This window comes from Mytilus californianus, unplaced genomic scaffold (assembly GCF_021869535.1).
Source record: "Mytilus californianus isolate M0D057914Y unplaced genomic scaffold, xbMytCali1.0.p SCAF_15, whole genome shotgun sequence".
Lineage (NCBI taxonomy): Eukaryota > Metazoa > Mollusca > Bivalvia > Mytilida > Mytilidae > Mytilus > Mytilus californianus.
The window spans coordinates 12,797,805-12,825,654 of NW_026262637.1; the positions used below are offsets into that span (position 1 = coordinate 12,797,805).

A 27,850-nucleotide genomic window follows, 5' to 3' on the forward strand; every position below is an offset into this window, starting at 1 on the left:
ATCTAGAGCAGGCATAGAGTGATTGGAAAAAGTTAATTTAATACCTTTTTATCTTTGAAATCCCTTTTCATGAAGTCGAAGAAGTCAATGCATTTCCTACGTCCGTCCATACACGACGTTTTCCAAAACTTTTCTGTGAAAGTGGTAGAAGACAAAAAAAGTTGGAAGAAAACAAAAAACGCCATGGGCAAAACAAAACGACAGAAAGACAAACATCACTACACAAAATACTAGACAGAAAACTAAAAATGTATTCTTCGAGTCCTACAAAAAACAGATATGAAGTCAGGTGTCTTGACGAGTGAACAGTTTCAGCACAACTAGTGACACCGGTCGTATTACATACCATCACTGCACCAGATATAGATTTCGACAATTATTATTTCCTAAGTGATGTTAAAAGCCAAAATATTTAAAATTACAGAACCGAATACAAATGTTGAAAGCCTGATAAAACCTTGAAGGACCAAAAGTAAAGCCAAACCCGGACAATGAATCTATGCTTTAGGAAGAAATATTAATGATTTGAAATATTTTATTATAGCAAACTTCAATAAAACAATATATCAAAAGTAATATCATAAAAATTACAGATCAAGTATGAAGTATTTAATATAAATATTCCAGTTTAGCGACTGTTTAGAAGTTTTTGCTCTATAATATGTGAAATGCCTTGCAGATATCAGTTTGTAATGCAGTAATGAATATACTTTGGAATTGTTTATTTTTCGTTGGATACCAATTTTCGTGGATTTCGTGGGTACAGGTGAACAACGAATTTAAATGTTCAACAAATTGAAATTAGTTCATTGGCTTGTATGCAGACTTTGGCAAAATCACGAAATTAAATATCCAAGAAAGTGTAAGTCTTTCTCATTCCACGAATATTGGTACCCACGAAAATAAATGAATCCACAGTATTTGATATGAGGGGCTGAAGGACCTTTTTCGGAACGTCGGGATTAGGCCTTTAATTTTGCAGGAATTCGGGATTGGGCCTTTATTTTCGCGATATACCCTTATCGGGACTAGGGAATTGATGATAATTTTTTGGGGATCTGGGAAAGAATGCTTTATTTTTTCGGAAATTCAGGATTACACCCCTCCTAACGCCCATCTGATATGGAGTTTCAATTAAAACTTAAATTTTTCCAAGACTAGAACTTTTGTTGTAAGTTTTGGAACTTAAACATAGCTAGTTGGTGTTAAATATCGTGAGTTTCGTTATGCTGGCAGTTGTTGAAAAGATTTTCAACTTAAACAAATATTCTAACCCGATGTTTTATAACATTGAAACTTCCAATTAGTCTTCAGAAGTTCATATGTCGTCTGTCGGACATAAGTATCCATATTTATGTCTTAATTCAAACTTTTAATTGAGGGCCAACAACACAAAATGAGAAAATAATCTCATTTTGAGATCCTGTCTGTGCAACAGCTTTAACAAAAATGTATTTGCTTACAAGATATTTCTCAAAGATGTTGATATGTGTAAAATATATTTTTATGTAATGCTCTTGGTCGTATAATTTTATTTACCAAAAACTTTGCGTGAAATGGCCAATTTAGGTAAAATACTTACATATTCACATGTCTTAGTGTTCATAGTGACACTAAAGCTACCAGATTGAAGCAACTGGTTTATTTTCTAAAATTTACATAATTTTGAAAAGCGTGAATAGTTAAATAATTTTGCAATTCCAGGTACCAAATAATGGCTTTTATTATACCTCAGTATGTTTTTTCTATATAAAAAAGAATGAAATATTTGTGCTATTTCATTCCACAGACTATTTGCCAGTCAATAGTTTAAAAGACTATTACCCCGGTCAATAGTTTTATAAACATATTTCCCGTACTTTTTCATACTATTTTTTCTTTGGACAACAATGACGTCATTGACTATTTTGCTTGGATTTGTGCGCTTGGCAACGTTAAAATCTGAAATATCGTAAACGGTATAATCTGTATGTGTCTGTAGTCGTAATTTGAAATTGGTATATTACTTACTAGAAGAATTTAAAAAAAAAAAAAAAAAAGAAAATCCACGCGACATATTTTAAGAACTAAAACATAACAAATGTATGGTCTTGGTCTGTCATCGTCTTCATAATCTGGTATTGCTTTGATGTACGGAAAATATTGTTTATCATATGCACGGGAATTTTTACACAAGGATTCCTGGTCTTGATTACAGTAAATGAAATATTGATAAATACCACACGGGCAAAAAAAAATCCAGATAGTTCATCTTGTGCATGTCTTTGTGACTATTTGTTTTTTTCCAAGTGGTGTATGTAGTCTTTTTATAAAATTGTTTTGTTCGGTATAATAAAACACGTAATGACTGGTTATGAGTGTAATAGCAAGTTTGTTGTCCCTTTGATACTAACTATTGCCCTCGGCTTCGCCTCGAGCAATAGTTAGTATCTCAGGAACAACAAACTTGCTATTACCCTCATAACAAGTCAATAGGTGTACATTATCATATATCCTCCTTTCAGATGTACATAAATAACAATGAATTGGTCTAGTTGAATATTTTGCTTTGTGATTACTCTATAGCTTTTGATCTCAATGATGTTGATGCTGATATTTACATCCGTCAATTGCCAAGCGTTTCGTCATGCATATGAATGAGTAAATTTTTCACGTAACTGGGATTTAGTCATGTTTTATCTATCTAATTTTAGTTATCAATATATGTACAGACGACATTAAAATCCAGGATTTAAGCGATAGTGTAATAATAAAAGCCGATTCAAGACAAAACTGTACATGTGAACTATCTGTAATCAATCAAGATAAAGCAATTACAGTAATTATTAAAAAATTTGGTCAAGAGAGAAGTTCAAGTCCATCAGCTTACGGATGTGGTTTGATACTGACGTTTGATATCACATTAGTTCGTTTTTGGGAGGCTGCATGCATAGTCGATAATAATATTTCAACACTGATAGCAGTCAACGATGTGATGACAATTAAGTCAATGGCTGTGAATGGAATGTTGGAACCTAATGAAGGGTATTGTATTGAAATAAAAAAAGGTACATCTCATTTCTGTTTTAAAAAAATAAGATTAATTGCTACAAGTTTAGAAATTATGTTAAATTATGACTTCAAAGAAGTCAAAAATGCTTATGATTAAGGGACACAACTGTGATGAATTTCAAAGTATACACAAAAATCTATGTCCTGAAGACTAGGGAAAATCTTTTTTAGGAAAGTGACATAAGAAACAATAGGTACAATAAAAATAAAAATAGCAGTATTTTTTCTTCACTGGAAATCTTTCACCAAAATTTAAATCTGGTTTTCTCAGGCCTCACTATCCGCTATTTGATACTTGTGCTGACTCAGTTTAACCAATTCATTTTTGTATGTCTTTGAGGACAATAATTGATTTTTCAATATATGTTCAACGTTAAATTGTATATACATGTTGTAACAAGAGAATAACATAAATAACTGTGACCTTTTCGTTAATCAGTTTGAACTATAATTCATATTATTTCCATTTGTATATGAATTTGCTAGAAACTATGGCGATGTACCTCTAACTAATCATCACTAACAAATTTTATGGGAAAAAAATATTTTTGCAAACTTTTTTTAGGCTTTACTCAAAAATATGTTTAACCCTAAACACAACCATGTTAATATAAAAAAAAATACAAACAATATCTGTCATGATAATGTATTATTTGATAATGTGTAATGAACACTTGTAGGATTATAGTACATTTTATAATTCAAATTCAAGGGCCATATAAATATAAAGCCTTCAAACAAATAAAATTTCGGGGTAGTAGCTATTGTCACAAAAAAACTCCAGTAAAAGAAGTTAGTATGTCAAGAATCACAAATTGCCCGGTTTATATGCAAAGCATATTAGATGACAATAGATATAAGAAAATGTGGTATGAGTGCCAATGAGACAACTCTCCATCCAACTAAAAATTTATAAAAGTAAACCGTTATAGGTCAAAGTACGGTCTTCAACACGGAGCCTTGGCTCGCACCGCAAGCATATAAATCTGTGCACTTTAATTCAAAAATGTCACTTTATGATGTCACAATCGACTTTTAGTAGTTTGACTATTAAATATAAGGAACAGTCTAAATATCCATTAAAAATTTAGTGGTTATGTCAAACTCTCGCTTTTGTCTTGCATGGCACAAAGCTTTTACCATCGTTTATAATTTAATATCTTCAGCACATTTGATTAATTTCTATAGATGTTAGTCTAAAGATTTGAATGCTAAATATCTATATCGAATGCAATTCTAATCGGTGTTTTTGCACGCAAAATTTCCACTTTTCCTGGAACGCATTCATATGTTTTTGATTCACAGGAGTAGATGATTCATCTGGAAACAAACTTAAGTTAACGTGTGGTATTGGCAGCACCACTGCATATTCAACCACAGCCCCGATTGCAGAAACGACAAGATCGTCGACTGAAATAACAAATCCACTACCATTGATGACAACAAGGACGACAGAACACCAATTAACAACATCATTTGACTCTGATGAATTCATCTCTGCAACTGTTACAAGTTCAGATTTCCCTCTAAACACAAAACAAACAAACCAACAACAAAAAGATAACGGTAACGGCACAATCTAATGATAGATTTTCCTATTCATGTCCCTTAGAGTATAAAATTTAAACTGTTTTTTTTTCTCTCTGTTGTTTACAATTCATACAAATATAGAGTCTGACAAATGACATGGAAGCGTCAGTACCAATCAGTATGACCGTACGTTTATCTCTGAAGTTGATATTTTTATATCAATTTTACGTTGTTTAATTCAATTTACCTTGCATTTCAATTTTGTATGCTTTATTCTTTTCTATATATGGTATATATCTTTTGTCCTCTGATTCATTTTCATGTTTCGGCGACTGATCAAAAAACTATTTTATGAAGAATGAACTTCTTGCTTATTATAAGTGATATGTGACTATACCTGACATTATGTTACTAGCAAAGTCTTGAGGTCCATCCGTCAGACTTGACTTTACCTTCATTTTGTGAATAAAGGTCTAGTTTTCGTGGTCATATTCGTAATCCAGACACTTAAAGCAATAGGCTAACTATATTTGATGTATGGCATGATTGTAAGGTGTACATGCCGGTCTGTCAGGGTTCATTTGACCTTTACATCATTTGTATGGTTGTTTGGTAAATGTAATTTATTCGCGGTTAGGTCCATATCCCAATTAACTTCAACAGTAGGTCAAATAAATGTAGTGTATGGACTACTGGAAATTGTACGTGGGTCAATATCCCTAATGCGCCTCAAAATGAGGAACTCAAAAGTTGTGTGTAAACACAAAATCTCTGTGTAGTGATATTTGACACGTTTCTATGATAAACAAGTGACTATACCTGACATTATTTAGAAAGTAGGGGAACATAGAATAAATGTGTAAAAACTATGGAGCTATTAAATGTGTTCAAAGTATTAAATTTTCAAAGAACTTATTGTGTTAAAAAAGGGATTTTTAGCACGAGGAGCCGCATCACGAAAGGATTTTTGGGATTTGCTAATTTACGGAAAAAGTAATCTCACTTCGTACCCCGAAAATTTAACCACATATCTGAAAATGTCTGAGCTTGGAAACGAGCCATCATACATATCCAAGTTAACAATATGGACTGAGCAACAGCAGAAAACGTTACCATTACCGCCAACGGAGAAACAATTGCGAACATTGACCCATCTTACAACAAGATATCAGCAGCTCTCAGACTGATTTATGAATGATTGCACCTTGTACACCAGAGAAAATTGTGAAAATGAAGGTAAGTTGTCTTTAATATATACCTAGTTATCACAGCGGGTTCTAGATAAAAACTATCTATAAAGATCAGCTAGCTACTATTTTCGCTTTTGAAATGCATTACTGGCACGGGGCTGAACACTTCTGTTAGGCACAATCAAATCTCTGTTTTCCCGAGAGATCCGAAAGGCACTTGTTATGACTAGAAACCGGCATGAACATTTAATAATATTATTAAATTGTAAGTAAACATGACACAATAAAGTCTTTGTTTTGTAATTATCATTCTAGTCTACAGGAATTACTGATAATATAGAAAAATAACACACTTCATACAAGTAAAATTAGATACATAAGTCATCATTACATTTTGTACATATGCATTTACCCAATAATTTGACCCCTGGTCATTATAAATTATATGCGAAGAAACAGACAAATATGTCTTAAGAAAATCATGAGCTATTCTATTTTAATGCACACAAGCAAATCACAAGATATTGTCTTTTTCTCAGTGAAAAAGGGGGAGGGTCAAACCTTTTGAAAACATAGTGCTGCACCTATTCAACTACTATAATTAAGAAACTACTCATTGCTCCTCATATAAAAGGTTTAAATGAAGGTTAATAAGCCACAAAGGAGAAGCATCTCTCTTTTTTTGTGATAAAACTTTCAAGAATGAGATTATTATGAGGTTAATGAATTATGCGAAATATTTACTGTAACTGTTTTAAACATTGCAAGGAAGTGCATACCTACTAAGCAAGTAACCATACGATAAAACGACATAGTTTAATAGCGAGCTTTATAGAGGAGAAATGCGCACTAGAGATTGATTACGAAAAAAAGGCTATCAATCTGATATTGTGAAGTACAAGAGACTGAGAAATTGGGTCAATAATATGAAAAAAAAATTCTAAAGAAAGATTTGAAAGTAATTTATACCACATTATGTATCGAATACAAAAACGTATTGGAAAATAAGTAAAAAGCTAATCATGTCAAACAATGGATCATATAACATCCCCCACTCCAAAATATTATAAATACCGAAAAAATTGACGAATTTGCATATGAAGATGACGAAAAATGTGAGCTATTGAACAGGTATTTTAATTTAATCTCCAAAAAAGATGAGGGAAATATCAACTTACAACAATTTGAAAGTAAATCTGACAATAAAATTTGTGACTTGCATGTCGCTATTCACGAAATTATAGATATGATTAATATTCTTCATCGCAATAAATCATCGGGACAGATGTGATAAGCCACAGGATGCTCAAGATCTGTCCAGATAAAGTTGCAATACCTCTTCAAATTATTTTCAACAAGTCTCTTATTCAATGTGTATATCCAACAACCAGCTGGAAAATTGCAAATGTAATACTAGCTATTTTCAAAAAGGGGGACTCATCTTTGCCTTCTAATTACAGACCTATACCTCTGATTAGCTGTGTGGGGAAAGTTATGAAACTAGTTATTATTAAACTTGTATATAAGCATCTCTTTAATAACATACTTATTTATGAAAACCAATCAGGTTTGTTTGCCAAAAAATTCAACAGTGCATCAACTATTAGAAATGTATTAGTTTACCTTAAAATGCATTAGAAACAAACGAAATTTGCTGTTTTATTTTTTGCGATTTTTTGAAGGCTTATGACAAAGTGTGGCATATTGATTAACTACATTAAATGAAAGCATATGGCATAGAGGTAAATCTGTTAACTTGGTTCACTAGCTACCTTTATCAAACAAAAGGTTATCATTAATCAATCATCCTCGAGCTTTTGCAATGTTTCAGCTGGTGTACACCAAGGATTTTACTATGTACAATAAAAAATACCCATTGTGCGATCTCATACGCATCTAGGGGTTACATTTAGAAGTGACACAAAATGGAACAACCATGTTGAAAATATATTAAATAGTGTTAAAAAGCATCTGAATTTACTGCGAAAACTCAAATATCAACTTAGCCGACACAATTTGGAAAAATTATATCTTGTACTTATTAGACCAATTTTTGAATATGCAACTCAAGTACGGGACAATTACAGAAAAGGGTATTCAATTAAACTAGAACAGCTTCAAATTGAAGCTGCACGAATTGTAACTGGTTTACCTGTTTTCGCACATTCTGAGACTGTCTTAAAAGAGGTTGATTGGGAAACTTTAGAAGAACTAAGAAAAAGACGAAAACTACGATTGTTTTATAAAACTCAGAATAATAATGACCCTAGATATATGTAGCCTTGTGCCCCCTAAAAATCACAGTACAACACAATATCCCTTGCGAAATGGACAAGACATTATTTTACCATTTTGCAGGCTGACTGATACTGACTCCACAATCATTTACCCCCTCAACAATTAAATTTGGAATAATTTGAAAATGTCAGTTCAAATTGTAAACTCCACTATACAATATATATATAACTATACAAATTGAATGTGAGCATGCATTATATGATATAAACAACATAAATATTACTAAACTATACTGAAAAAAGGAAAAGGGATGACGAAAGAACGACAGAGATAAGGATGATGATGTACGTTTTACCTATGTTGATATTATACTACGAGCAATCGTTTTGATCTCTTTATAAAACTGAATACTTGTTTAACAATTTGCACATTTCGATCATAGGAAAGAGTTTCTTTTCCATTATCGAAATTCAAAGTAGAATTAAAAAAGCCATTACATGACATTCGAAATGAGAATCAATCTCAACATTATTTATATGGTCCTAGAAAATTGAATATAATCTTAACCCAATTTAGATGTTCGGCATCTTTCTTGAATTGTGACTTGTTTGGTGAAGGTAAATCCAGAAAAGCGCTTGAGACGCATAAAATTTATAACGTGTTGTTTTATTTTTTTACAGCACTGGGTCGATACCTCTGCTGGTGGACTATCAGTCCCCGAGGGTATCATCAACTCAGTAATCAGTTCTTCGGTACTGACATGATTTATAACAAACCTTTCTGAAATTGTCCGTTAATAAATTTTGAAATTATTAGAAACTAAAGTTTCAACTCCCTCAGGCAAAGTTGACCTTAGATGGATTTTGCTATTTTTAGGTCCTTTTTGGTAATATAGCTCTTCAACTGTTTCGGTTCCTATACATCCTCGGCTTTCGAATATTTGGTTTTGAGCGTTACTGATGAAGGTAAATCCAGAAAGGCGCTGCGGAAGCATACAATTTATAACGTGTTGTTTTCATTTTTTTTAGAGCTAACATTATATCTGATCCAACAGGTGAATGTGGTTTGGATATTGAGGACATGCGCCATTTTTCCTTTGAGTGTCCTTTTTATTTAAACGAAAGGGCTATTCTGTTTAATAGTCTCAGCTGGCTTCCCGAAGGCTGCAATTAGGACTTACAACTATTGGTTTTTGGAAAAGAAACTCTTTCCTATGATCAAAGTGTGCAAATTGTTAAACAAATATTCAATTTTATAAAGAGATCAACACGATTTCTCGTAGTATAATATCAACATAGGTAAAACGCATATCATCAGCATTATCATCATAATATTTATGTTGTTTATATCACATAATGCATGCTCACATTCAATTTGTATAGTTAGATATATTGTATAGTGGAGAAGACCTTATAAGTATGTTTTACTTGTGTCTGATCCTTTTTGCTTTATGCAAATAAAGTATGTTGAAACTAAAAATCTGTTGCTGTAGAAAGAATGGTGGTAAGAACTTTAAAAAGATAAGTCAGAATATATTATATTTTAATGTAATGCTCTTGAACTGTGTTACTGGCTGTTATGAAAGAAATATGTATACTTATTTTTTTTTATATTCTCCATCATGACTTCATATGTTACATGTAAGAATTAAAAAAATATAGATAGGTATGTAATTGGAGAATTCTTATCTTTATTCTTCATTTTCCACTCCTTTAGTATCTGTAACTTATTAATATTATTTATTTATTTTTCTATTTATTTTTATATTTTTTTAACTCTTTTATTTTGATCTGTTCTATAAAAAATGTCTAATATATCCAACTATAATGTATTTATATTAATGATATTATATAAATCTTAAATGTAGTATATTGTATGTATGTCATGTATATGCTTTAATTGTTGAAAAAAAACGGCGAGTCAGAAATGTATTTAATTTCCTTTCTACATATGCTTTTTTTTTAATTTTAGAGACTGCTGGAGAGCCTTGTTTTAGTACTTATCAGTTACCAGGTAAATATACTATATTACTTTTCTGATATAAATGTTTAATCTGAATATATATTTGATAATAGCTAGGAACAGCTCATTTCTATCTAGAGCAGGCATAGAGTGATTGGAAAAAGTTAATTTAATACCTTTTTATCTTTGAAATCCCTTTTCATGAAGTCAAAGAAGTCAATGCATTTCCTACGTCCGTCCATACACGACGTTTTCCAAAACTTTTCTGTGAAAGTGGTAGAAGACAAAAAAAATTGGAAGAAAACAAAAAACGCCATGGGCAAAACAAAACAACAGAAAGACAAACATCACTACACAAAATACTAGACAGAAAACTAAAAATGTATTCTTCGAGTCCTACAAAAAACAGATATGAAGTCAGGTGTCCTGACGAGTGAACAGTTTCAGCACAACTAGTGACACCGGTCGTATTACATACCATCACTGCACCAGATATAGATTTCGACAATTATTATTTCCTAAGTGATGTTAAAAGCCAAAATATTTAAAATTACAGAACCGAATACAAATGTTGAAAGCCTGATAAAACCTTGAAGGACCAAAAGTAAAGCCAAACCCGGACAATGAATCTATGCTTTAGGAAGAAATATTAATGATTTGAAATATTTTATTATAGCAAACTTCAATAAAACAATATATCAAAAGTAATATCATAAAAATTACAGATCAAGTATGAAGTATTTAATATAAATATTCCAGTTTAGCGACTGTTTAGAAGTTTTTGCTCTATAATATGTGAAATGCCTTGCAGATATCAGTTTGTAATGCAGTAATGAATATACTTTGGAATTGTTTATTTTTCGTTGGATACCAATTTTCGTGGATTTCGTGAGTACAGGTGAACAACGAATTTAAATGTTCAACAAATTGAAATTAGTTCATTGGCTTGTATGCAGACTTTGGCAAAATCACGAAATTAGATATCCAAGAAAGTGTAAGTCTTTCTCATTCCACGAATATTGGTACCCACGAAAATAAATGAATCCACAGTATTTGATATGAGGGGCTGAAGGACCTTTTTCGGAACGTCGGGATTAGGCCTTTAATTTTGCAGGAATTCGGGATTGGGCCTTTATTTTCGCGATATACCCTTATCGGGACTAGGGAATTGATGATAATTTTTTGGGGATCTGGGAAAGAATGCTTTATTTTTTCGGAAATTCAGGATTATACCCCTCCTAACGCCCATCTGATATGGAGTTTCAATTAAAACTTAAATTTTTCCAAGACTAGAACTTTTGTTGTAAGTTTTGGAACTTAAAAATAGCTAGTTGGTGTTAAATATCGTGAGTTTCGTTATGCTGGCAGTTGTTGAAAAGATTTTCAACTTAAACAAATATTCTAACCCGATGTTTTATAACATTGAAACTTCCAATTAGTCTTCAGAAGTTCATATGTCGTCCGTCGGACATAAGTATCCATATTTATGTCTCAATTCAAACTTTTAATTGAGGGCCAACAACACAAAATGAGAAAATAATCTCATTTTGAGATCCTGTCTGTGCAACAGCTTTAACAAAAATGTATTTGCTTACAAGATATTTCTCAAAGATGTTGATATGTGTAAAATATATTTTTATGTAATGCTCTTGGTCGTATAATTTTATTTACCCAAAACTTTGCGTGAAATGGCCAATTTAGGTAAAATACTTACATATTCACATGTCTTAGTGTTCATAGTGACACTAAAGCTACCAGATTGAAGCAACTGGTTTATTTTCTAAAATTTACATAATTTTGAAAAGCGTGAATAGTTTGTTAATTTTGCAATTCCAGGTACCAAATAATGGCTTTTATTATACCTCAGTATGTTTTTTCTATATAAAAAAGAATGAAATATTTGTGCTATTTCATTCCACAGACTATTTGCCAGTCAATAGTTTCAAAGACTATTACCCCGGTCAATAGTTTTATAAACATATTTCCCGTACTTTTTCATACTATTTTTTCTTTGGACAACAATGACGTCATTGACTATTTTGCTTGGATTTGTGCGTTTGGCAACGTTAAAATCTGAAATATCGTAAACGGTATAATCTGTATGTGTCTGTAGTCGTAATTTGAAATTGGTATATTACTTACTAGAAGAATTTAAAAAAAAAAAGAAAAAGAAAATCCACGCGACATATTTTAAGAACTAAAACATAACAAATGTATGGTCTTGGTCTGTCGTCGTCTTCATAATCTGGTATTGCTTTGATGTACGGAAAATATTGTTTATCATATGCACGGGAATTTTTACACAAGGATTCCTGGTCTTGATTACAGTAAATGAAATATTGACAAATACCACACGGGCAAAAAAAAATCCAGATAGTTCATCTTGTGCATGTCTTTGTGACTATTTGTTTTTTTCCAAGTGGTGTATGTAGTCTTTTTATAAAATTGTTTTGTTCGGTATAATAAAACACGTAATGACTGGTTATGAGTGTAATAGCAAGTTTGTTGTCCCTTTGATACTAACTATTGCCCTCGGCTTCGCCTCGAGCAATAGTTAGTATCTCAGGAACAACAAACTTGCTATTACCCTCATAACAAGTCAATAGGTGTACATTATCATATATCCTCCTTTCAGATGTACATAAATAACAATGAATTGGTCTAGTTGAATATTTTGCTTTGTGATTACTCTATAGCTTTTGATCTCAATGATGTTGATGCTGATATTTACATCCGTCAATTGCCAAGCGTTTCGTCATGCATATGAATGAGTAAATTTTTCACGTAACTGGGATTTAGTCATGTTTTATCTATCTAATTTTAGTTATCAATATATGTACAGACGACATTAAAATCCATGATTTAAGCGATAAAGTAATAATAAAAGCCGATTCAAGACAAAACTGTACATGTGAACTATATGTAATCAATCAAGATAAAGCAATTACAGTAATTATTAAAAAATTTGGTCAAGAGAGAAGTTCAAGTCCATCAGCTTACGGATGTGGTTTGATACTGACGTTTGATATCAGATTAGTTCGTTTTTGGGAGGCTGCATGCAAAGTCGATAATAATATTTCAACACTGATAGCAATCAACGATGTGATGACAATTAAGTCAATGGCTGTGAATGGAATGTTGGAACCTAATGAAGGGTATTGTATTGAAATAAAAAAAGGTACATCTCAGTTCTGTTTTAAAAAAATAAGATTAATTGCTACAAGTTTAGAAATTATGTTAAATTATGACTTCACAGAAGTCAAAAATGCTTATGATTAAGGGACACAACTGTGATGCATTTCAAAGTATACACAAAAATCTATGTCCTGAAGACTAGGGAAAATCTTTTTTAGGAAAGTGACATAAGAAACAATAGGTACAATAAAAATAAAAATAGCAGTATTTTTTCTTCACTGGAAATCTTTCACCAAAATTTAAATCTGGTTTTCTCAGGCCTCACTATCCGCTATTTGATACTTGTGCTGACTCAGTTTAACCAATTCATTTTTGTATGTCTTTGAGGACAATAATTGATTTTTCAATATATGTTCAACGTTAAATTGTATATACATGTTGTAACAAGAGAATAACATGAATAACTGTGACCTTTTCGTTAATCAGTTTGAACTATAATTCATATTATTTCCATTTGTATATCAATTTGCTAGAAACTATGGCGATGTACCATAATTGACAAAAATTCTAACAAATTTTATGGGAAAAAAATATTTTTGCAAAGGCTTTACTCAAAAATATGTTTAACCCTAAACACAACCATGTTAATATAAAAAGAATACAAACAATATCTGTCATGATAATGTATTATGTGATAATGTGTAATGAACACTTGTAGGATTATAGTACATTTTATAATTCAAATTCAAGGGCCATATAAATATAAAGCCTTCAAACAAATAAAATTTCGGGGTAGTAGCTATTGTCACAAAAAAACTCCAGTAAAAGAAGTTAGTATGTCAAGAATCACAAATTGCCCGGTTTATATGCAAAGCATATTAGATGATAATAGATATAAGAAAATGTGGTATGAGTGCCAATGAGACAAATCTCCATCCAAGTAAAAATTTATAAAAGTAAACCGTTATAGGTCAAAGTACGGTCTTCAACACGGAGCCTTGGCTCGCACCGGAAGCATATAAATCTGTGCACTTTACTTCAAAAATGTCACTTTATGATGTCACAATCGACTTTTAGTAGTTTGACTATTAAATATAAGGAACAGTCTAAATATCAATTAAACATTTAGTGGTTATGTCAAACTCTCGCTTTTGTCTTGCATGGCACAAAGCTTTTACCATCGTTTATAATTTAATATCTTCAGCACATTTGATTAATTTCTATTGATGTTAGTCTAAAGATTTGAATGCTAAATATCTATATCGAATGCAATTCTAATCGGTGTTTTTGCACGCAAAATTTCTACTTTTCCTGGAACGCATTCATATGTTTTTGATTCACAGGAGTAGATGATTCATCTGGAAACAAACTTAAGTTAAAGTGTGGTATTGGCAGCACCACTGCATATTCAACCACAGCCCTGATTGCAAAAACGACAAGATCGTCGACTGAAATAACAAATCCACTACCATTGATGACAACAAGGACGACAGAACACCAATTAACAACATCATTTGACTCTGATGAATTCATCTCTGCAACTGTTACAAGTTCAGATTTCCCTCTAAACACAAAACAAACAAACCAACAACAAAAAGATAACGGTAACGGCACAATCTAATGATAGATTTTCCTATTCATGTCCCTTAGAGTATAAAATTTAAACTGCAAGTTTTTTTTCTCTCTGTTGTTTACAATTCATACAAATATAGAGTCTGACAAATGACATGGAAGCGTCAGTACCAATCAGTATGACCGTACGTTTATCTCTGACGTTGATAATTTTATATCAATTTTGCGTTGTTTAATTCAATTTACCTTGCATTTCAATTTTGTATGCTTTATTCTTTTCTATATATGGTATATATCTTTTGTCCTCGGATTCATTTTCATGGTTCGGCGACTGATCAAAAAACTAGTTTATGAAGAATGAACTTCCTGCTTATTATAAGTGATATGTGACTATACCTGACATTATGTTACTAGCAAAGTCTTGAGGTCCATCCGTCAGACTTGACTTTACCTTCGTTTTGTGAATAAAGGTCTAGTTTTTGTGGCCATATTCGTAATCCAGACACTTAAAGCAATAGGCTAACTATATTTGATGTATGGCATGATTGTAAGGTGTACATGCCGGTCTGTCAGGGTTCATTTGACCTTTACATCATTTGTATGGTTCTTTGGTAAATGTAATTTATTCGCGGTTAGGTCCATATCCCAATTAACTTCAACAGTAGGTCAAATAAATGTAGTGTATGGACTACTGGAAATTGTACATGGGTCAATATCCCTAATGCGCCTCAAAATGAGGAACTCAAAAGTTGTGTGTAAACAAAAAATCTCTGTGTAGTGATATTTGACACGTTTCTATGATAAACAAGTGACTATACCTGACATTATTTAGAAAGTAGGGGAACATAGAATAAATGTGTAAAAACTATGGAGCTATTAAATGTGTTCAAAGTATTATATTTTCAAAGAATTTATTGTGTTAAAAAAGGGATTTTTAGCATGAGGAGCCGCATCACGAAAGGATTTTCGGGATTTGCTAATTTACGGAAAAAGTAATTTCACTTCGTACCCCGAAAATTTAACCACATATCTGAAAATGTCTGAGTTTCGAAACGAGCTATCATACATATTCAAGTTAACTTTATGGACTGAGCATCAGCAGAAAACGTTACCATTACCGCCTATGGAGAAACAATTGCGAACATTGACTCATCTTACAACAAGATATCAGCAGCTCTCAGACTGATTTATGAATGATTGCACCTTGTACACCAGAGAAAATTGTGAAAATGAAGGTTAGTAGTCTTAAATATATACCTAGTTACCACAGCTGGTTCTAGATAAAAAATATCTATAAAGATCAGCTAGCTACTATTTTTGCTTTTGAAATGCATTACTGGCACGGGGCTGAACACTTCTTTTAGGCACAATCAAATCTCTGTTTTCCCGAGAGATCCGAAAGGCACTTGTTATGACTGGAAACCGGCATGAACATTTAATAATATTATTAAATTGTAAGTAAACATGACACAATAAAGTCTTTGTTTTGTAATTATCATTCTAGTCTACAGGATTTACTGATAATATAGAAAAATAACACACTTCATACAAGTAAAATTAGATACATAAGTCATCATTAAATTTTGTACATATGCATTTACCCAATAATTTGACCCCTGGTCATTATAAATTATATGCGAAGAAACAGACAAATATGTCTTAAGAAAATCATGAGCTATTCTATTTTAATGCACACAAGCCAATCACAAGATACTGTCTTTTTCTCAGTGAAAAAGGGGGAGGGTCAAACCTTTTGAAAACATCTTGCTGCACCTATTCAACTACTATAATTAAGATACTACTCATTGCTCCTCATATAAAAGGTTTAAATGAAGGTTAATAAGCCACAAAGGAGAAGCATCTCTCTTTTTTTGTGATAAAACTTTCAAGAATGAGATTTTTTCTCTGTCAATAATAGTTATGTACTTATACGAAATGATAACACAGCCTGAGTAAATTTTTTGTCTTATTTCAGTTTGAGACATATCATTACTATTTAACCTGAGACGACAAACTAGAGGTTTTAAACAGTTCTAAATAACTGGTAAGCATTTTATTTTATTAGGCAAGCTCTAAATTGTTTATTTATGGTATTTATGCAATTGAAATTACAGTCAGTATGTTGAAAATATGAAAACTGTTGCTATGGTCTTGATATTATATAAAAATGCTTAGTTACTGATCTTTTCGAGTTAAACTTTGAGGCAACTGTTCCTCATGTATCACTGCAAACTGTAATTAGCATTATTTTGATCGGTCGTTATTTAATGATGTCATAATACATGTGATGTCACAATGTTTCCTTTAAAACCTCATGTGCATTTCTCACTGATAAAGGGTTTTCACAGAAATACATCTAAAAAACCTTCTTTTTTTTAAATAGAATTATGTGAAAGGACAAATTTTGAAAATTTGTACTTCATTGCGCTCTAATTATATGATAAAAATGACATTCACAGTAGTTTAGAGTGGATTCTATAGTTGAAAATACCAGATTTCCACTGGTTAAAATATTTAAGTATTTTGGTGTCTTTTTTATGAAATCTACATTTTTGCATAATTTCTCAGTCAAAATGCACTTTTAGGCACCAGAAATTTTTATTGAATGCTTTCACAGGGTCTGTGTATTGTAATTTAAGGTTATCATCAGATGTTTTGTCCATATTATGACTAGTGAAGGTATACTGGGAAAAATAATTATGCATACACATTGTATTAAAAATAAATAGATAAAGCGATAAAAGGGTCATTGCCTTATAGTGCTGAAACAACTTTATTTTTTTTTCAGAAATGGACAAAAATACACGGAGTTATTCAGAAAGTCATACCGATGAAGATCACACAAGAATATTTGGAAAAATCAGAACTATGGATTTCAATATGGGTCAATATCCCTAATGCGCCTCAAAATGAGGAACTCAAAAGTTTTGTGTAAACAAAAAATCTCTGTGTAGTGATATTTGACACGTTTCTATGATAAACAAGTGACTAGGCTTAATCATTTGTGTTGATTTAGAAAGTAGGGGAACATAGAATAAATGTGTAAAAACTATGGAGCTATTAAATGTGTTCAAAGTATTAAATGTTCAAAGAACTTATTATGTTAAAAAAGGGATTTTTAGCACGAGGAGCAGCATCACGAAAGGATTTTCGGTGTTTGCTAATTTACGGAAAAAGAAATTTCACTTCGTACCCCGAAAATTCAACTACATATGTGAAAATGTCTCAGCTTCAAAACGAGCCATCATACATATCCAAGTTAACGAAATAAACAGAACAAAACGTTACCATTACCGCCTATGGAGAAACAATTGCAAACATTGACCCACATGTCCGTCTGGTAGTGTTTATCGTATACTCTCCTTATTCTCATTTTCATTGGTTAAGCATGTTTGCTACTCTGTTTAAAAATAACAAGCTTTTTAAAAGAATGTTATAAATTGAAAGTATAGGAATAAAGGAACCAAAAAAGCAGAAAAATGAAGGGTCCGTGTGCTTGTTTTCGATATATGAGCCATTGAAAAATTGGCGAGAAGTCATTGTCTTTAGATTTTTCATACATTTAACATTGGCACCTTTTTTCCTTCAAAAACTATGAAAAAATAACAAGGTTTTTTTTAAGATTTTCAAATATGGCTTTTTAAACTATATGTAATAAAATTATAAAAAGAAAAGTAGGGGTTTGTGGGCAAAATTTTTAATGGCGCTACATGGATAAAACTAGAGGATTCCGAATATCTAGCAAAATTCAAAAACAAGAGGAGCGAACATCCTTAATGATTAGTTGCATGTCTTTTCTTTATTTTTTAAACAAAATGTCAATTTAAATTGGTCTATTGAATAAAAGGTTTCTCTATTTTGTTGAGGTGATATTTGTTTATTTTATCCGTTTTACAATTTTTGTATTGAAGAACTTGATGAAGATAACATCAGATGATATCAACGGGATATTCCAACTCATTATTCGAAGTCAAACTGACAACGCCACGGCAAAAAACAAACAAAAAACGACCAAAATACAAACAACAATCTTCAGAACACAATATAGAAAAGATTCACAAACCCCACAAACACAGTAATTGATCGCAAGTGCCCAAGAGGGGTAAACATATCCTGTCTATTATGTGGTATCCTTTGTGTTGTTCATGTTAGTACAAATTCGGTGATAAGTCTGATTCGGTAATGTCGGAAAAATTAGACGAGATTGTGTTTAGGACAATTGGAAGTTATCAATCTTCATCTGTGAAACAGATATTCCAAAACGATCAACAAAACTTGTGATGCAGTCCGTAAAATAGTCGAAGGGATGACTTTGATTTCACCATTTGAGTCTTTGGTTTTCTTGTGAGCAACAACCCTCTATCAAGGAAATCATGATAGGAAACGCACGCTCTTGTCATATCATGTCATGTGGGAGATATATACTCCATATACAGGCGCTGCTGGAGATTTGCTACAAAGAAATGGAAAGTTTTCAATTGGGAAGCTAAAAATTTTTTGTTTGTCGGAAAGTGTTTTTCTCAACAAAACCTCATTGCCAATTTCAAGATGAAAGTCAAGTTATGGAACAGACTTAAATGTATATATGGAATCCTATATTTCGAGTTCGCTGGGCACAGTCACCACACTTATTAATTATTCAAAATTATTTTGTAAATAGACATTATCTGTATAGCGGACAATGCTAGCTTCTTTTCATTCTTCCTGACATCCTCCAGCATGAAGTCTGCCTCATATGAATTAAGCTAAATTTAAAGTAACGTATAACTTAACGTTTGTAATTTGTTATCCTTTGTTATAACACAACCAATCCAAGGATTTGTCCTTTGAATCCAATATCAATTTGAAAACGTTATTTCTTGTAATCACATAATATTTAGATATGGAGTTCTTCTAAACTGTATTTCAAATACATCTGTTTACGTTTTTGTATTCCCTCCCGAGTTCAGAGGGAAAGGTAATAACAATGAATAAATATTGCTTTAAATGGATTGCATATTTTGTAGGTATTGATGATACAGCATTATACGTATCGATATCAGCAACAGTTGTAGGAGTTGCTACAGTAATCATCGTAACAATAATGGTTTTATATTATAGAAGGTTGGTATAAACACAGTTGTTATTTCCACGTCGAATATCGATATACTTGCACCTGACGTATGATCATTTGCGACCCAATACGTCTAGATATATTTGACCCAACGAGGTGTTCAACACTCATTTAACCGATATTATATCTACATGTGCTGATTATCGTAATACATTTAAATACACAAATGTTTATGAAACGTAATTGTAACTAATCTGAAAATGAATGAACACTTTATAAATTATCTGCATCCGAAGCACTTTAATGGATTATAAGCCAAGTATATTTAATGAGTTTTACCTTTACCAAGAAAGCGCAAGTCAAAATATGTAAGTTCCAATGCTGTATATATACCTTAATGCGAAAGGAGCTATGACAAAATAGGATCATAAAAGGTAGCGTAATTCATCAAGGAAAAATGTGTCTAAGAGAGTGAGAACATTAGTTTCTTATGATTTCTCAATTTGCAAACGGGGAATTTACGAAAAGTATGTTATACATCATGTCCTGTTGGACCAACAATTCCACCAGCAAGCCAACGTAAAAAAAGCATTTGGTATACAGTGTGAAAAGACAACAAGTCGAAACATTTTGTAAATTTTAGATGCTGTACATAAACTTGATGAGTTTAAAAAAAAAATTATAAACTTAAATGAATTCTATATCAAGAAAACATGAATTCTGATGGAAATAACAATACTTATTTTCAACTTCGTACTTTGTTTGGCCTTTTTTACTTTTATGATTCGAGCGTCACTACTTTTGTAGACAAAATGCACGTATTTGCGTACAAAATTTCAATCCTGGTATCTATGATGAATTTATTTATTTACACCAATTATTGACAAATATTCAACCAATAATATCTTGCAATTTTAAACAGATTTTCTTTATACTATCAATAGATATATGAGTACCAAATTAGTTATTTCATGTGTTATATAGGTTCCGAATATTGACGCAGTGTAGGAACAGGACATGTTCAGGATCAAATACCATTTATGATACACTGAGTTTAACTTCATCAGTAAATGGAGCAGACAATACCAGTATTAGTAATAATTATAGTTCTTTAAACATAAATGATTTTCTGTCATCATGTGATAATAGAAGATTAGATGGAACGCAAAACATTCCTTTATCTACAATCAGTACAGTACAGGGAAACAGCACAAATGTCTCGGAAAATGAAAGGAATTACGAAAATACAAATAAAAATAGAAACAATAGGAAATTCCTTATTATTACGGCCTCAAAAAGTCTTATAAAATATTCTAAAAGAATGATCATTGTAGTATCTTCTATTTATAAAATGATTTGCAATATATGAACGTGTTTCCTCTATCACCAATTTTCTCTAATCAACTTATATTAAACAATTTACGACAATTGGTTACAGAATCTTGTCCATCTGACAATAATCAATAAGTTATGCAGTCAAGGGAACCGATATAAAATGAATTTCAGATGTTTTAGTTTCTATTAAGAAGTGGGAAGAAGACACGGATACACTTATAAATAAATTAGACACCGCCGTGATATGTGAATGTCATTGCAGAGAATACAAACAAACTTCTATGATTGTTAGAAAAAAAAACCTGATAAGATATAACAACGTCGATTTCCAACAAAAGACAATTAAACTTGTAATCCGATTGCACGGAACTGAGCCACCTTCTATGGTATTTGACCAATAGTCGACAATTTGGTAGACTTACAGAAATAATTGTCCTACTAACGTAATTGCAGTCACAATTTGAATGAACTACTTTGATATTATGATTTACTTATGATTATGATGAACTTTTGGAACAACATGCAGAATAAATCGCACAAAAACCCGTCTTATTTCTCATAAGAGGAGCATTATACATACATTACATAATTTTTCTGAACACAATTAACGTACTAGTACTTTGCCCTTTTCTTTAACCTGCATCATTACATGTCTCCTTTAGAACTTCATATAGCAATGTTGACCGCATGTGGTTTAACCTTTCGTATCAGAATATTTCTTGCAATATAATTCTCCAATACATTAACGGTACCAATTGTAAGCTGATTTTTACAATTTATCTCTCTTCAATGATGTGCAAGACCACATGCTTTAAAATCCAACACCTTATAACAAACATTGAAGAACTGGTATAACAAACAAATAAACAAACACCACACCATAAGCAAAGGCTAACCCCTCATGCTTCAAGACATTATATATCCCCAGTTTTAAAATTTATGGTGTCAAGTCCCCGGTTTTAAAATTCAGTCGTTTCAACGATGTATACATATGTGTGTGGATTAGCAGAAAAACAAAACCCTCTCAACAAAATGAAGAAAACATCACTTTCGTAATCAAATGAAGAAGAATGCGTAGAACCTTCTCAAAAACATAAATAAAATATTGCCTAGTTTCACTTTCAGATGTATTGATGAAGCTTGTCATTCATAAATACATAGTTCAGTGGGTACTTGTATCTCATAGTGTGAAGTGAACTTAAGATTCAGCATACTACCGAATCTGAAAGGTCTGCTTCATATCTTGATTTTTCCTCTAAACATTGAAGTATATGGACAATAGAATTTATGACAAACGTGATGACTTCAGTTTTCCAATTGACAACTTCCTATTGTTAATTAGTGGAATACCCTCTCGTCCATCGATTGACTTTACGTATAATTCAATCATTTATCGTGTCACTGGTAAAATACGACATAGTAAAGATATAGTACTGTGACTTCATATCTTTTCTGTTCTGTGAATAACACTTAAGGAAAAAGTTACGAGTCCTTTAGGGATACATCATACAGAAACAACGAAAACAAACCCGAAAAGTATACAATGTAGCACAGAGATGTGAATTTGATTGCAAAACAAATCGTTTAACAGAAACGATATTGACAAGAGCTCGAAGCATAACAAGGAACAATGTGTGACTTCTGATTCTTCTATTCGTGATCTGTTGAGTGCTAAACCACTCCATGTCAAACAATTAGTAAACTCGAAAATATCTAATCTCAAATATATATAAGAATTGAACTTTAATCTACCTAAATCTTGAATCTTTTGATAAGAATAATGGGTTAATTGCATGTAGTAGCTGACAACTGTATCCATATGGAGTCCCTAGTGTGACAGTATTTGCTTTAAGTTAGCTGAAAATCTGAAAAGCTCTGTGATATTGGCAACCAAAAAAGGATAGTTGGATCTTCAAAATATCACGTTCATATGGCAAAAATTATAACTAGACTAAGTCTAAATAAATAAGTAATACCACCTTGGTGTAAAAATGTCATAGTGAAATAATGTTTACATAATGAGTATAAAACCAGCAAAGGTCATGATTTCTTATAACAATATTTTAATATTTTGAACTAGCTATCAGTAACTGTGAGAACTCTCAGATCCGTCCTTTAGGTCTTTTTTGTTTTGTTTTTTGGGATGTATAAATATCTTCCACGTCCGATCTGTGTTTTCGTCAGATGTTTTTCTGCTTTATATCGATATGATTAGTTAAATCCTTTTCAACTGATTTTTTAGTTTGTTCTTATGGTATACTGTTACATAACTGTCCAACGTTAGATCGAGGGTTGACACCCTCAAATATGTTGAACCCAGCCACATTCTTGATGTGCCTGTCCCAAGTCAGAAGCCTGTAAATGATTAGTTGTAGTTTTTTGCTGGTTCTCGTATCTGTTTTTCGTTTATTGTTTTGCAAAGTTTGTTCTTGTGTTGTGCAGTTACACCACTGTCCCAGGTTAAGGGAAGGATTGGTGCATTCTTTAACCCCGCCATATTCTATATAAGACTGTTACAAGTCAGGAGCTTGTAACTAAGTGGTTGTCGTTGGTTCATGCCTTTTATATCTGTTTTTCGTAAATTGTTTTGTTATAAATTAGGCTGTTAGTTTTCTAAATTGATATTTTTCATGTCGGGGCCTTTTATAGACGACTTTACAGTATGAGTTCTTCATTGGTGAAGGCCTAAAGGTTGCCTATAATTACTTAAATCTAATTCATGTGAACTTTGGTGGATTATATTTATATGTATATCTCTTTGAGGATTCCGTGTGTGGGTGTTGCATGACAAATGTTTGTACCTATCTAATATACCCTCATATTTTCCAGTGGCAATCTAAATGTCCCGACTATCATCCCGGACGGCCTCTATTACTGACCCTACCTATTGTATGTATTATTAGCATGTTCTCGTCCTGAACATGCATGCAGTATATCCCGCTGGACGTTAAGCTAGCAACCATCAATCAATCATATTGGCTATGTTTAACTGTTTTATCCCTAATTTCAATAAAAGGGATGCCTTGTCAAATCCTCTATACAAGGTAACATGGGTAATGTTTGTAACAGCTTATTGTGAAATTTAAAGGGGGAAAAACAATTGACAAAAACTTGACAGAGCATTGAGGTACCGGAGATATAATGTTTAAATTGCAGTTATATAACTGTATTGAGTTAATTCTTTTCAAAACGATAGGTCTTTCTGTTGAAAAAAAAAACGCAGACGATACCAAGTTTCAATCAAATGTGCTTCAAGGCATACAATAATTACCTGCATTAATAATAAGCCATTATTTATCCTGATTAGAATGTAAATAAACTACAGTGTACTAAAACATTTAATTCGTTTGAACGCTATAGTGTGGTCTTGTCAATTGTGGTTGTACTGTACAATTCACCATCTTGAACAGTCTTTAAGGCTTTAAGGCAAAAAAAAAATATTCTCTCCTACGTTTATTAAACTGAAATACACTAAGACATTGTTAATGAATAGTTTAACTTTGAATTTCGTAACACATAATGTGAAGTTTTCTTAGTTTATCTCTACAGTTAAGGGGCATTATATGAGATACATTTAATAATGCTAAACTTTTCAAAACACTGTTAATCAATCCCAAATTGATCACATTCGTGTGTAGGATGAATGAAATACAACAATTCACACTATATTAGAAATCGTATTATGACGATTGATGTCAGTATTGCGTGTTACATCTATATTACTATTTTGTGCACTTTTCGTGTCAGTTCTTGATTTTTTTACATTTATAAATACCCATTACTACCTTAGATGACCACATATTTACAGTTTCGGTAGAAAAACAGCCACGTACATTAAAAGGAAGAGTAATGAAATGATACGTTTTAATTGCGATGTGTCTCAACCTGAAAGTAAGAAGTGTCTATTTGAAAGCAAAAAAATATTCAAACTAAGAAATTATCAACACAAACTCACAACCATTATATCGTAGGATTTTTTTTAGAAATGAATATATATTAATATTTTGTCAGAAAAATTTATTAAAATGTAAGATGAATCTCATGTGAGACATAACATTTTTAAATTTACATGATAAATCAACAAAGATTTAAATTTGAAACGTAGTGGATATCTCATTTCAGGTGCATTTTAATGATATTCATTTCAACTTAATTAAACAAAAGAACAGTACACCAATTTAATTGCAAAAGATCCACACTCCGACAATTAATGTCACTATAAGTCAGAACTCTTGATAGCCAAAAATCTAATATTTACATTGAGGAGCTGATAAAAATCTGAAAGGACCATAAGATATACCAAACCTGCACTTATAAATGATTTTATCTCTGTTCATGAATACTCTTTATGCGTGTTATTAATTTAAAATATTCATGTTAATTGGAAATCAATATAAAAGAACTATAAATAGTTTAAATTGTTGAATAAACTTGTATAAACAAACCGGTTTTACCATTTTACACTTCCTACTTTTGGTTTGAAATCAAAGTGATCTGTTAGTAAAATTGGTATGAAGGCGATGCCATTAATATATCTACCATTGTTAGTTACATTTGTTACTATTATAGGTGAGTTGTATACTTTCACGTCAGTTTTTTTTTTTCACTCTTGTAGAAAAAATAGGTTGTGAATAAATCACAGTTCAGCAATTGATAAACATTTTAAATAACCGAATTATACTTTGACTCATGTATCAGAAAACAATATTTAAAATTGAAAATGGAAATGGGGAATGTGTCAAAGAGACAACAACCCGACCATAGAGCAGACAACAGCCGAAGGCCACTAATGGGTCTTTAATGCAGCGAGAAACTCCCGCTTATTTATATATATATATTAAATATATATTCAGCAGAATCAAATAATAATATATGTTAAAAATTGTTAAATAAAGAAATGAGCCTTTTTATGCACGACAACAGTAGGGCTATAATATTGAGTTGTTTCTTTGTTTTTTTAATTCGTTAGAAACAAACTATATTTTGATAAACATATTTGATTTGTCTTGATGCATTATATTTTGCATTTGCCTATAGTAGCTAAAAAATGAAAACGACACGTTATTAATTTCATGCGTCCGAAGCGCTTTTCTGGATTTACCTTCATCAGGATCGATCAAATCCGAATATTTGAAAGCCGTGAATGTATGAGAACCAACACAGTTGAAGAGCTGTATAACCAAAACTATAAATTAAGACAGGTAAATGTAGATTTGCTGCACAATATTTACATTTATGATAAGTATTGGTTGCGAAAAATAAATAAAAAACCGATGCAATAGTCTAATGATATCCTTATATGTTTTTAACAGAGAAAACACTAAAAATTCATAAATGAGACTTTTTTTTATATTCTCCTGATATACAATTAACTTTGTATCTATCTGATCCCTTATCAACTGATTTTTTATAGTTTGTTATATTGTTACACCACTGTCCCAGGTTAGGGGAGGGTTGGCGCCTTCAAACTAGTTTAACACCGCCACATTCTGTATGTGCCTGTCCCAAGTAAGCAACCTTTAAAAACTAAAATCACAAAAATACTGAACTCCGAGGAAAATTCAAAACGGAAAGTCCCTAATCAAATGGCAAAATCAAATGATAAAACACATCAAACGAATGGACAACAACATCGTTAAGCAGCTATAAAATTTAAAAACCACATTCATTGCTTCGCGTGTCTGACGTGGTTCAGTGGTTGTCGTTTGTTGCTGTATTTGGTTTTCGTTTATTATTTTTTACATTAATTAGGCCGTTAGTTTTCTCGTTTGAATTGTTTTACATTAGTCATTTCGGGGCCTTTTACAGCTGACTATGCGGTATGGGTTTTTATTATTGTTGAAGGCCGGGCGGCGACCTTTAGTTGTTAATTTCTGTGGCATTTGATCTCTTGTGGAGAGTTATCTCATTGGCAACCATACCACATCTTCCTACTTTTATATATATCCAACGACCAGCTAAACTGGGTTCAAACATTTTCACAAGACATAACGTGGAAAATCATTTTCAGGTAAATACAGCATAATTTGAATGAAGATTTTTTCTTCTTCATGCAAAGTTCGCGTTATTGGAAACTATTTCGGATTATTGTGAAATTTTAAACACATCTGGAATTCGTTGAATTGCATCTGTATGTCGAAAACATATGCATAAAGATACAGTCAATACGAACTTCATAATATATATTTATACATTTATAGATAATATTTCAAAATCGTCGAAAAAGGTGCATTTTTCACTTGAAATAGTGTTTTTCTCGAAAATCCGTTCATAGAAATTTGAATAAGAATGATATGCTATAATTTTAACTTTATTTTATTATTTGAGAATTTAAGGGGTCACCGTAGTATTTTTGTCCTCAGTAGAAATCAACTATGCTCGATATTAAGTGTAAAAAATGGTCAAACAGCATAATAATCGGGACATCGTGATGGCATCTTGATGCAACATCGCATTTTTTTCGTGTATTTTCATACACTATTAAGCATTGATTGACCTAGACAGCATAAAGGAATCCGGTGATCGTATGATATTTCCATATTGTTAAAACGGAAATGTTTTCAACAATAATATAAAATTTATAAACAATATTTTGTTGACGGATTTTCGAGAAATTAACTTTAACTTCCTATGTGCTGTCCAACAGTCTTGATTCGAGTGTCAATGATAAATATAATGTAGACAAATCGCTCGTCTGGCCAAACACATTATAAACCTGGTATCTTGGATGATTGTTTGCATACATTCTCTTAATTTTTACACACTTGTCAAAATTTTCGATTGA

The 27,850-nt window shown here is 31.8% G+C and overlaps 2 protein-coding genes across 6 annotated transcripts in view; both read left to right on the top strand.

Annotated features, from left to right (window-relative positions):
• The window catches only part of LOC127725439 (uncharacterized), a 29,829-nt gene extending 8,628 nt beyond the window's left edge, over nt 1-21,201 (top strand). Inside the window, exons 2-6 of one of the 2 annotated variants that reach the window (XM_052232399.1) lie at nt 9,981-10,022; nt 12,796-13,149; nt 14,450-14,710; nt 19,685-19,781; nt 20,716-21,201. In XM_052232399.1, the coding sequence (XP_052088359.1) occupies nt 9,981-10,022; nt 12,796-13,149; nt 14,450-14,710; nt 19,685-19,781; nt 20,716-21,100 (1,139 nt within the window). In that variant the 3' untranslated portion in view covers nt 21,101-21,201. Of the gene's footprint in view, nt 1-2,697; nt 3,048-4,356; nt 4,618-9,980; nt 10,023-12,795; nt 13,150-14,449; nt 14,711-19,684; nt 19,782-20,715 lie in introns of those variants that run through there. The other variant, XR_007993004.1, reaches the window with a different exon arrangement.
• The window catches only part of LOC127725435 (hepatitis A virus cellular receptor 1-like), a 301,965-nt gene that overhangs the window by 38,807 nt on the left and 235,308 nt on the right, over nt 1-27,850 (top strand). Inside the window, exon 1 of one of the 4 annotated variants that reach the window (XM_052232393.1) lies at nt 25,519-25,635. The exons of the other annotated variants lie outside the window; for them this stretch is intronic. Within the exon in view, the coding sequence (XP_052088353.1) occupies nt 25,578-25,635 (58 nt within the window). The 5' untranslated portion in view covers nt 25,519-25,577. Of the gene's footprint in view, nt 1-25,518; nt 25,636-27,850 lie in introns of those variants that run through there. 4 annotated transcript variants of the gene reach the window in all.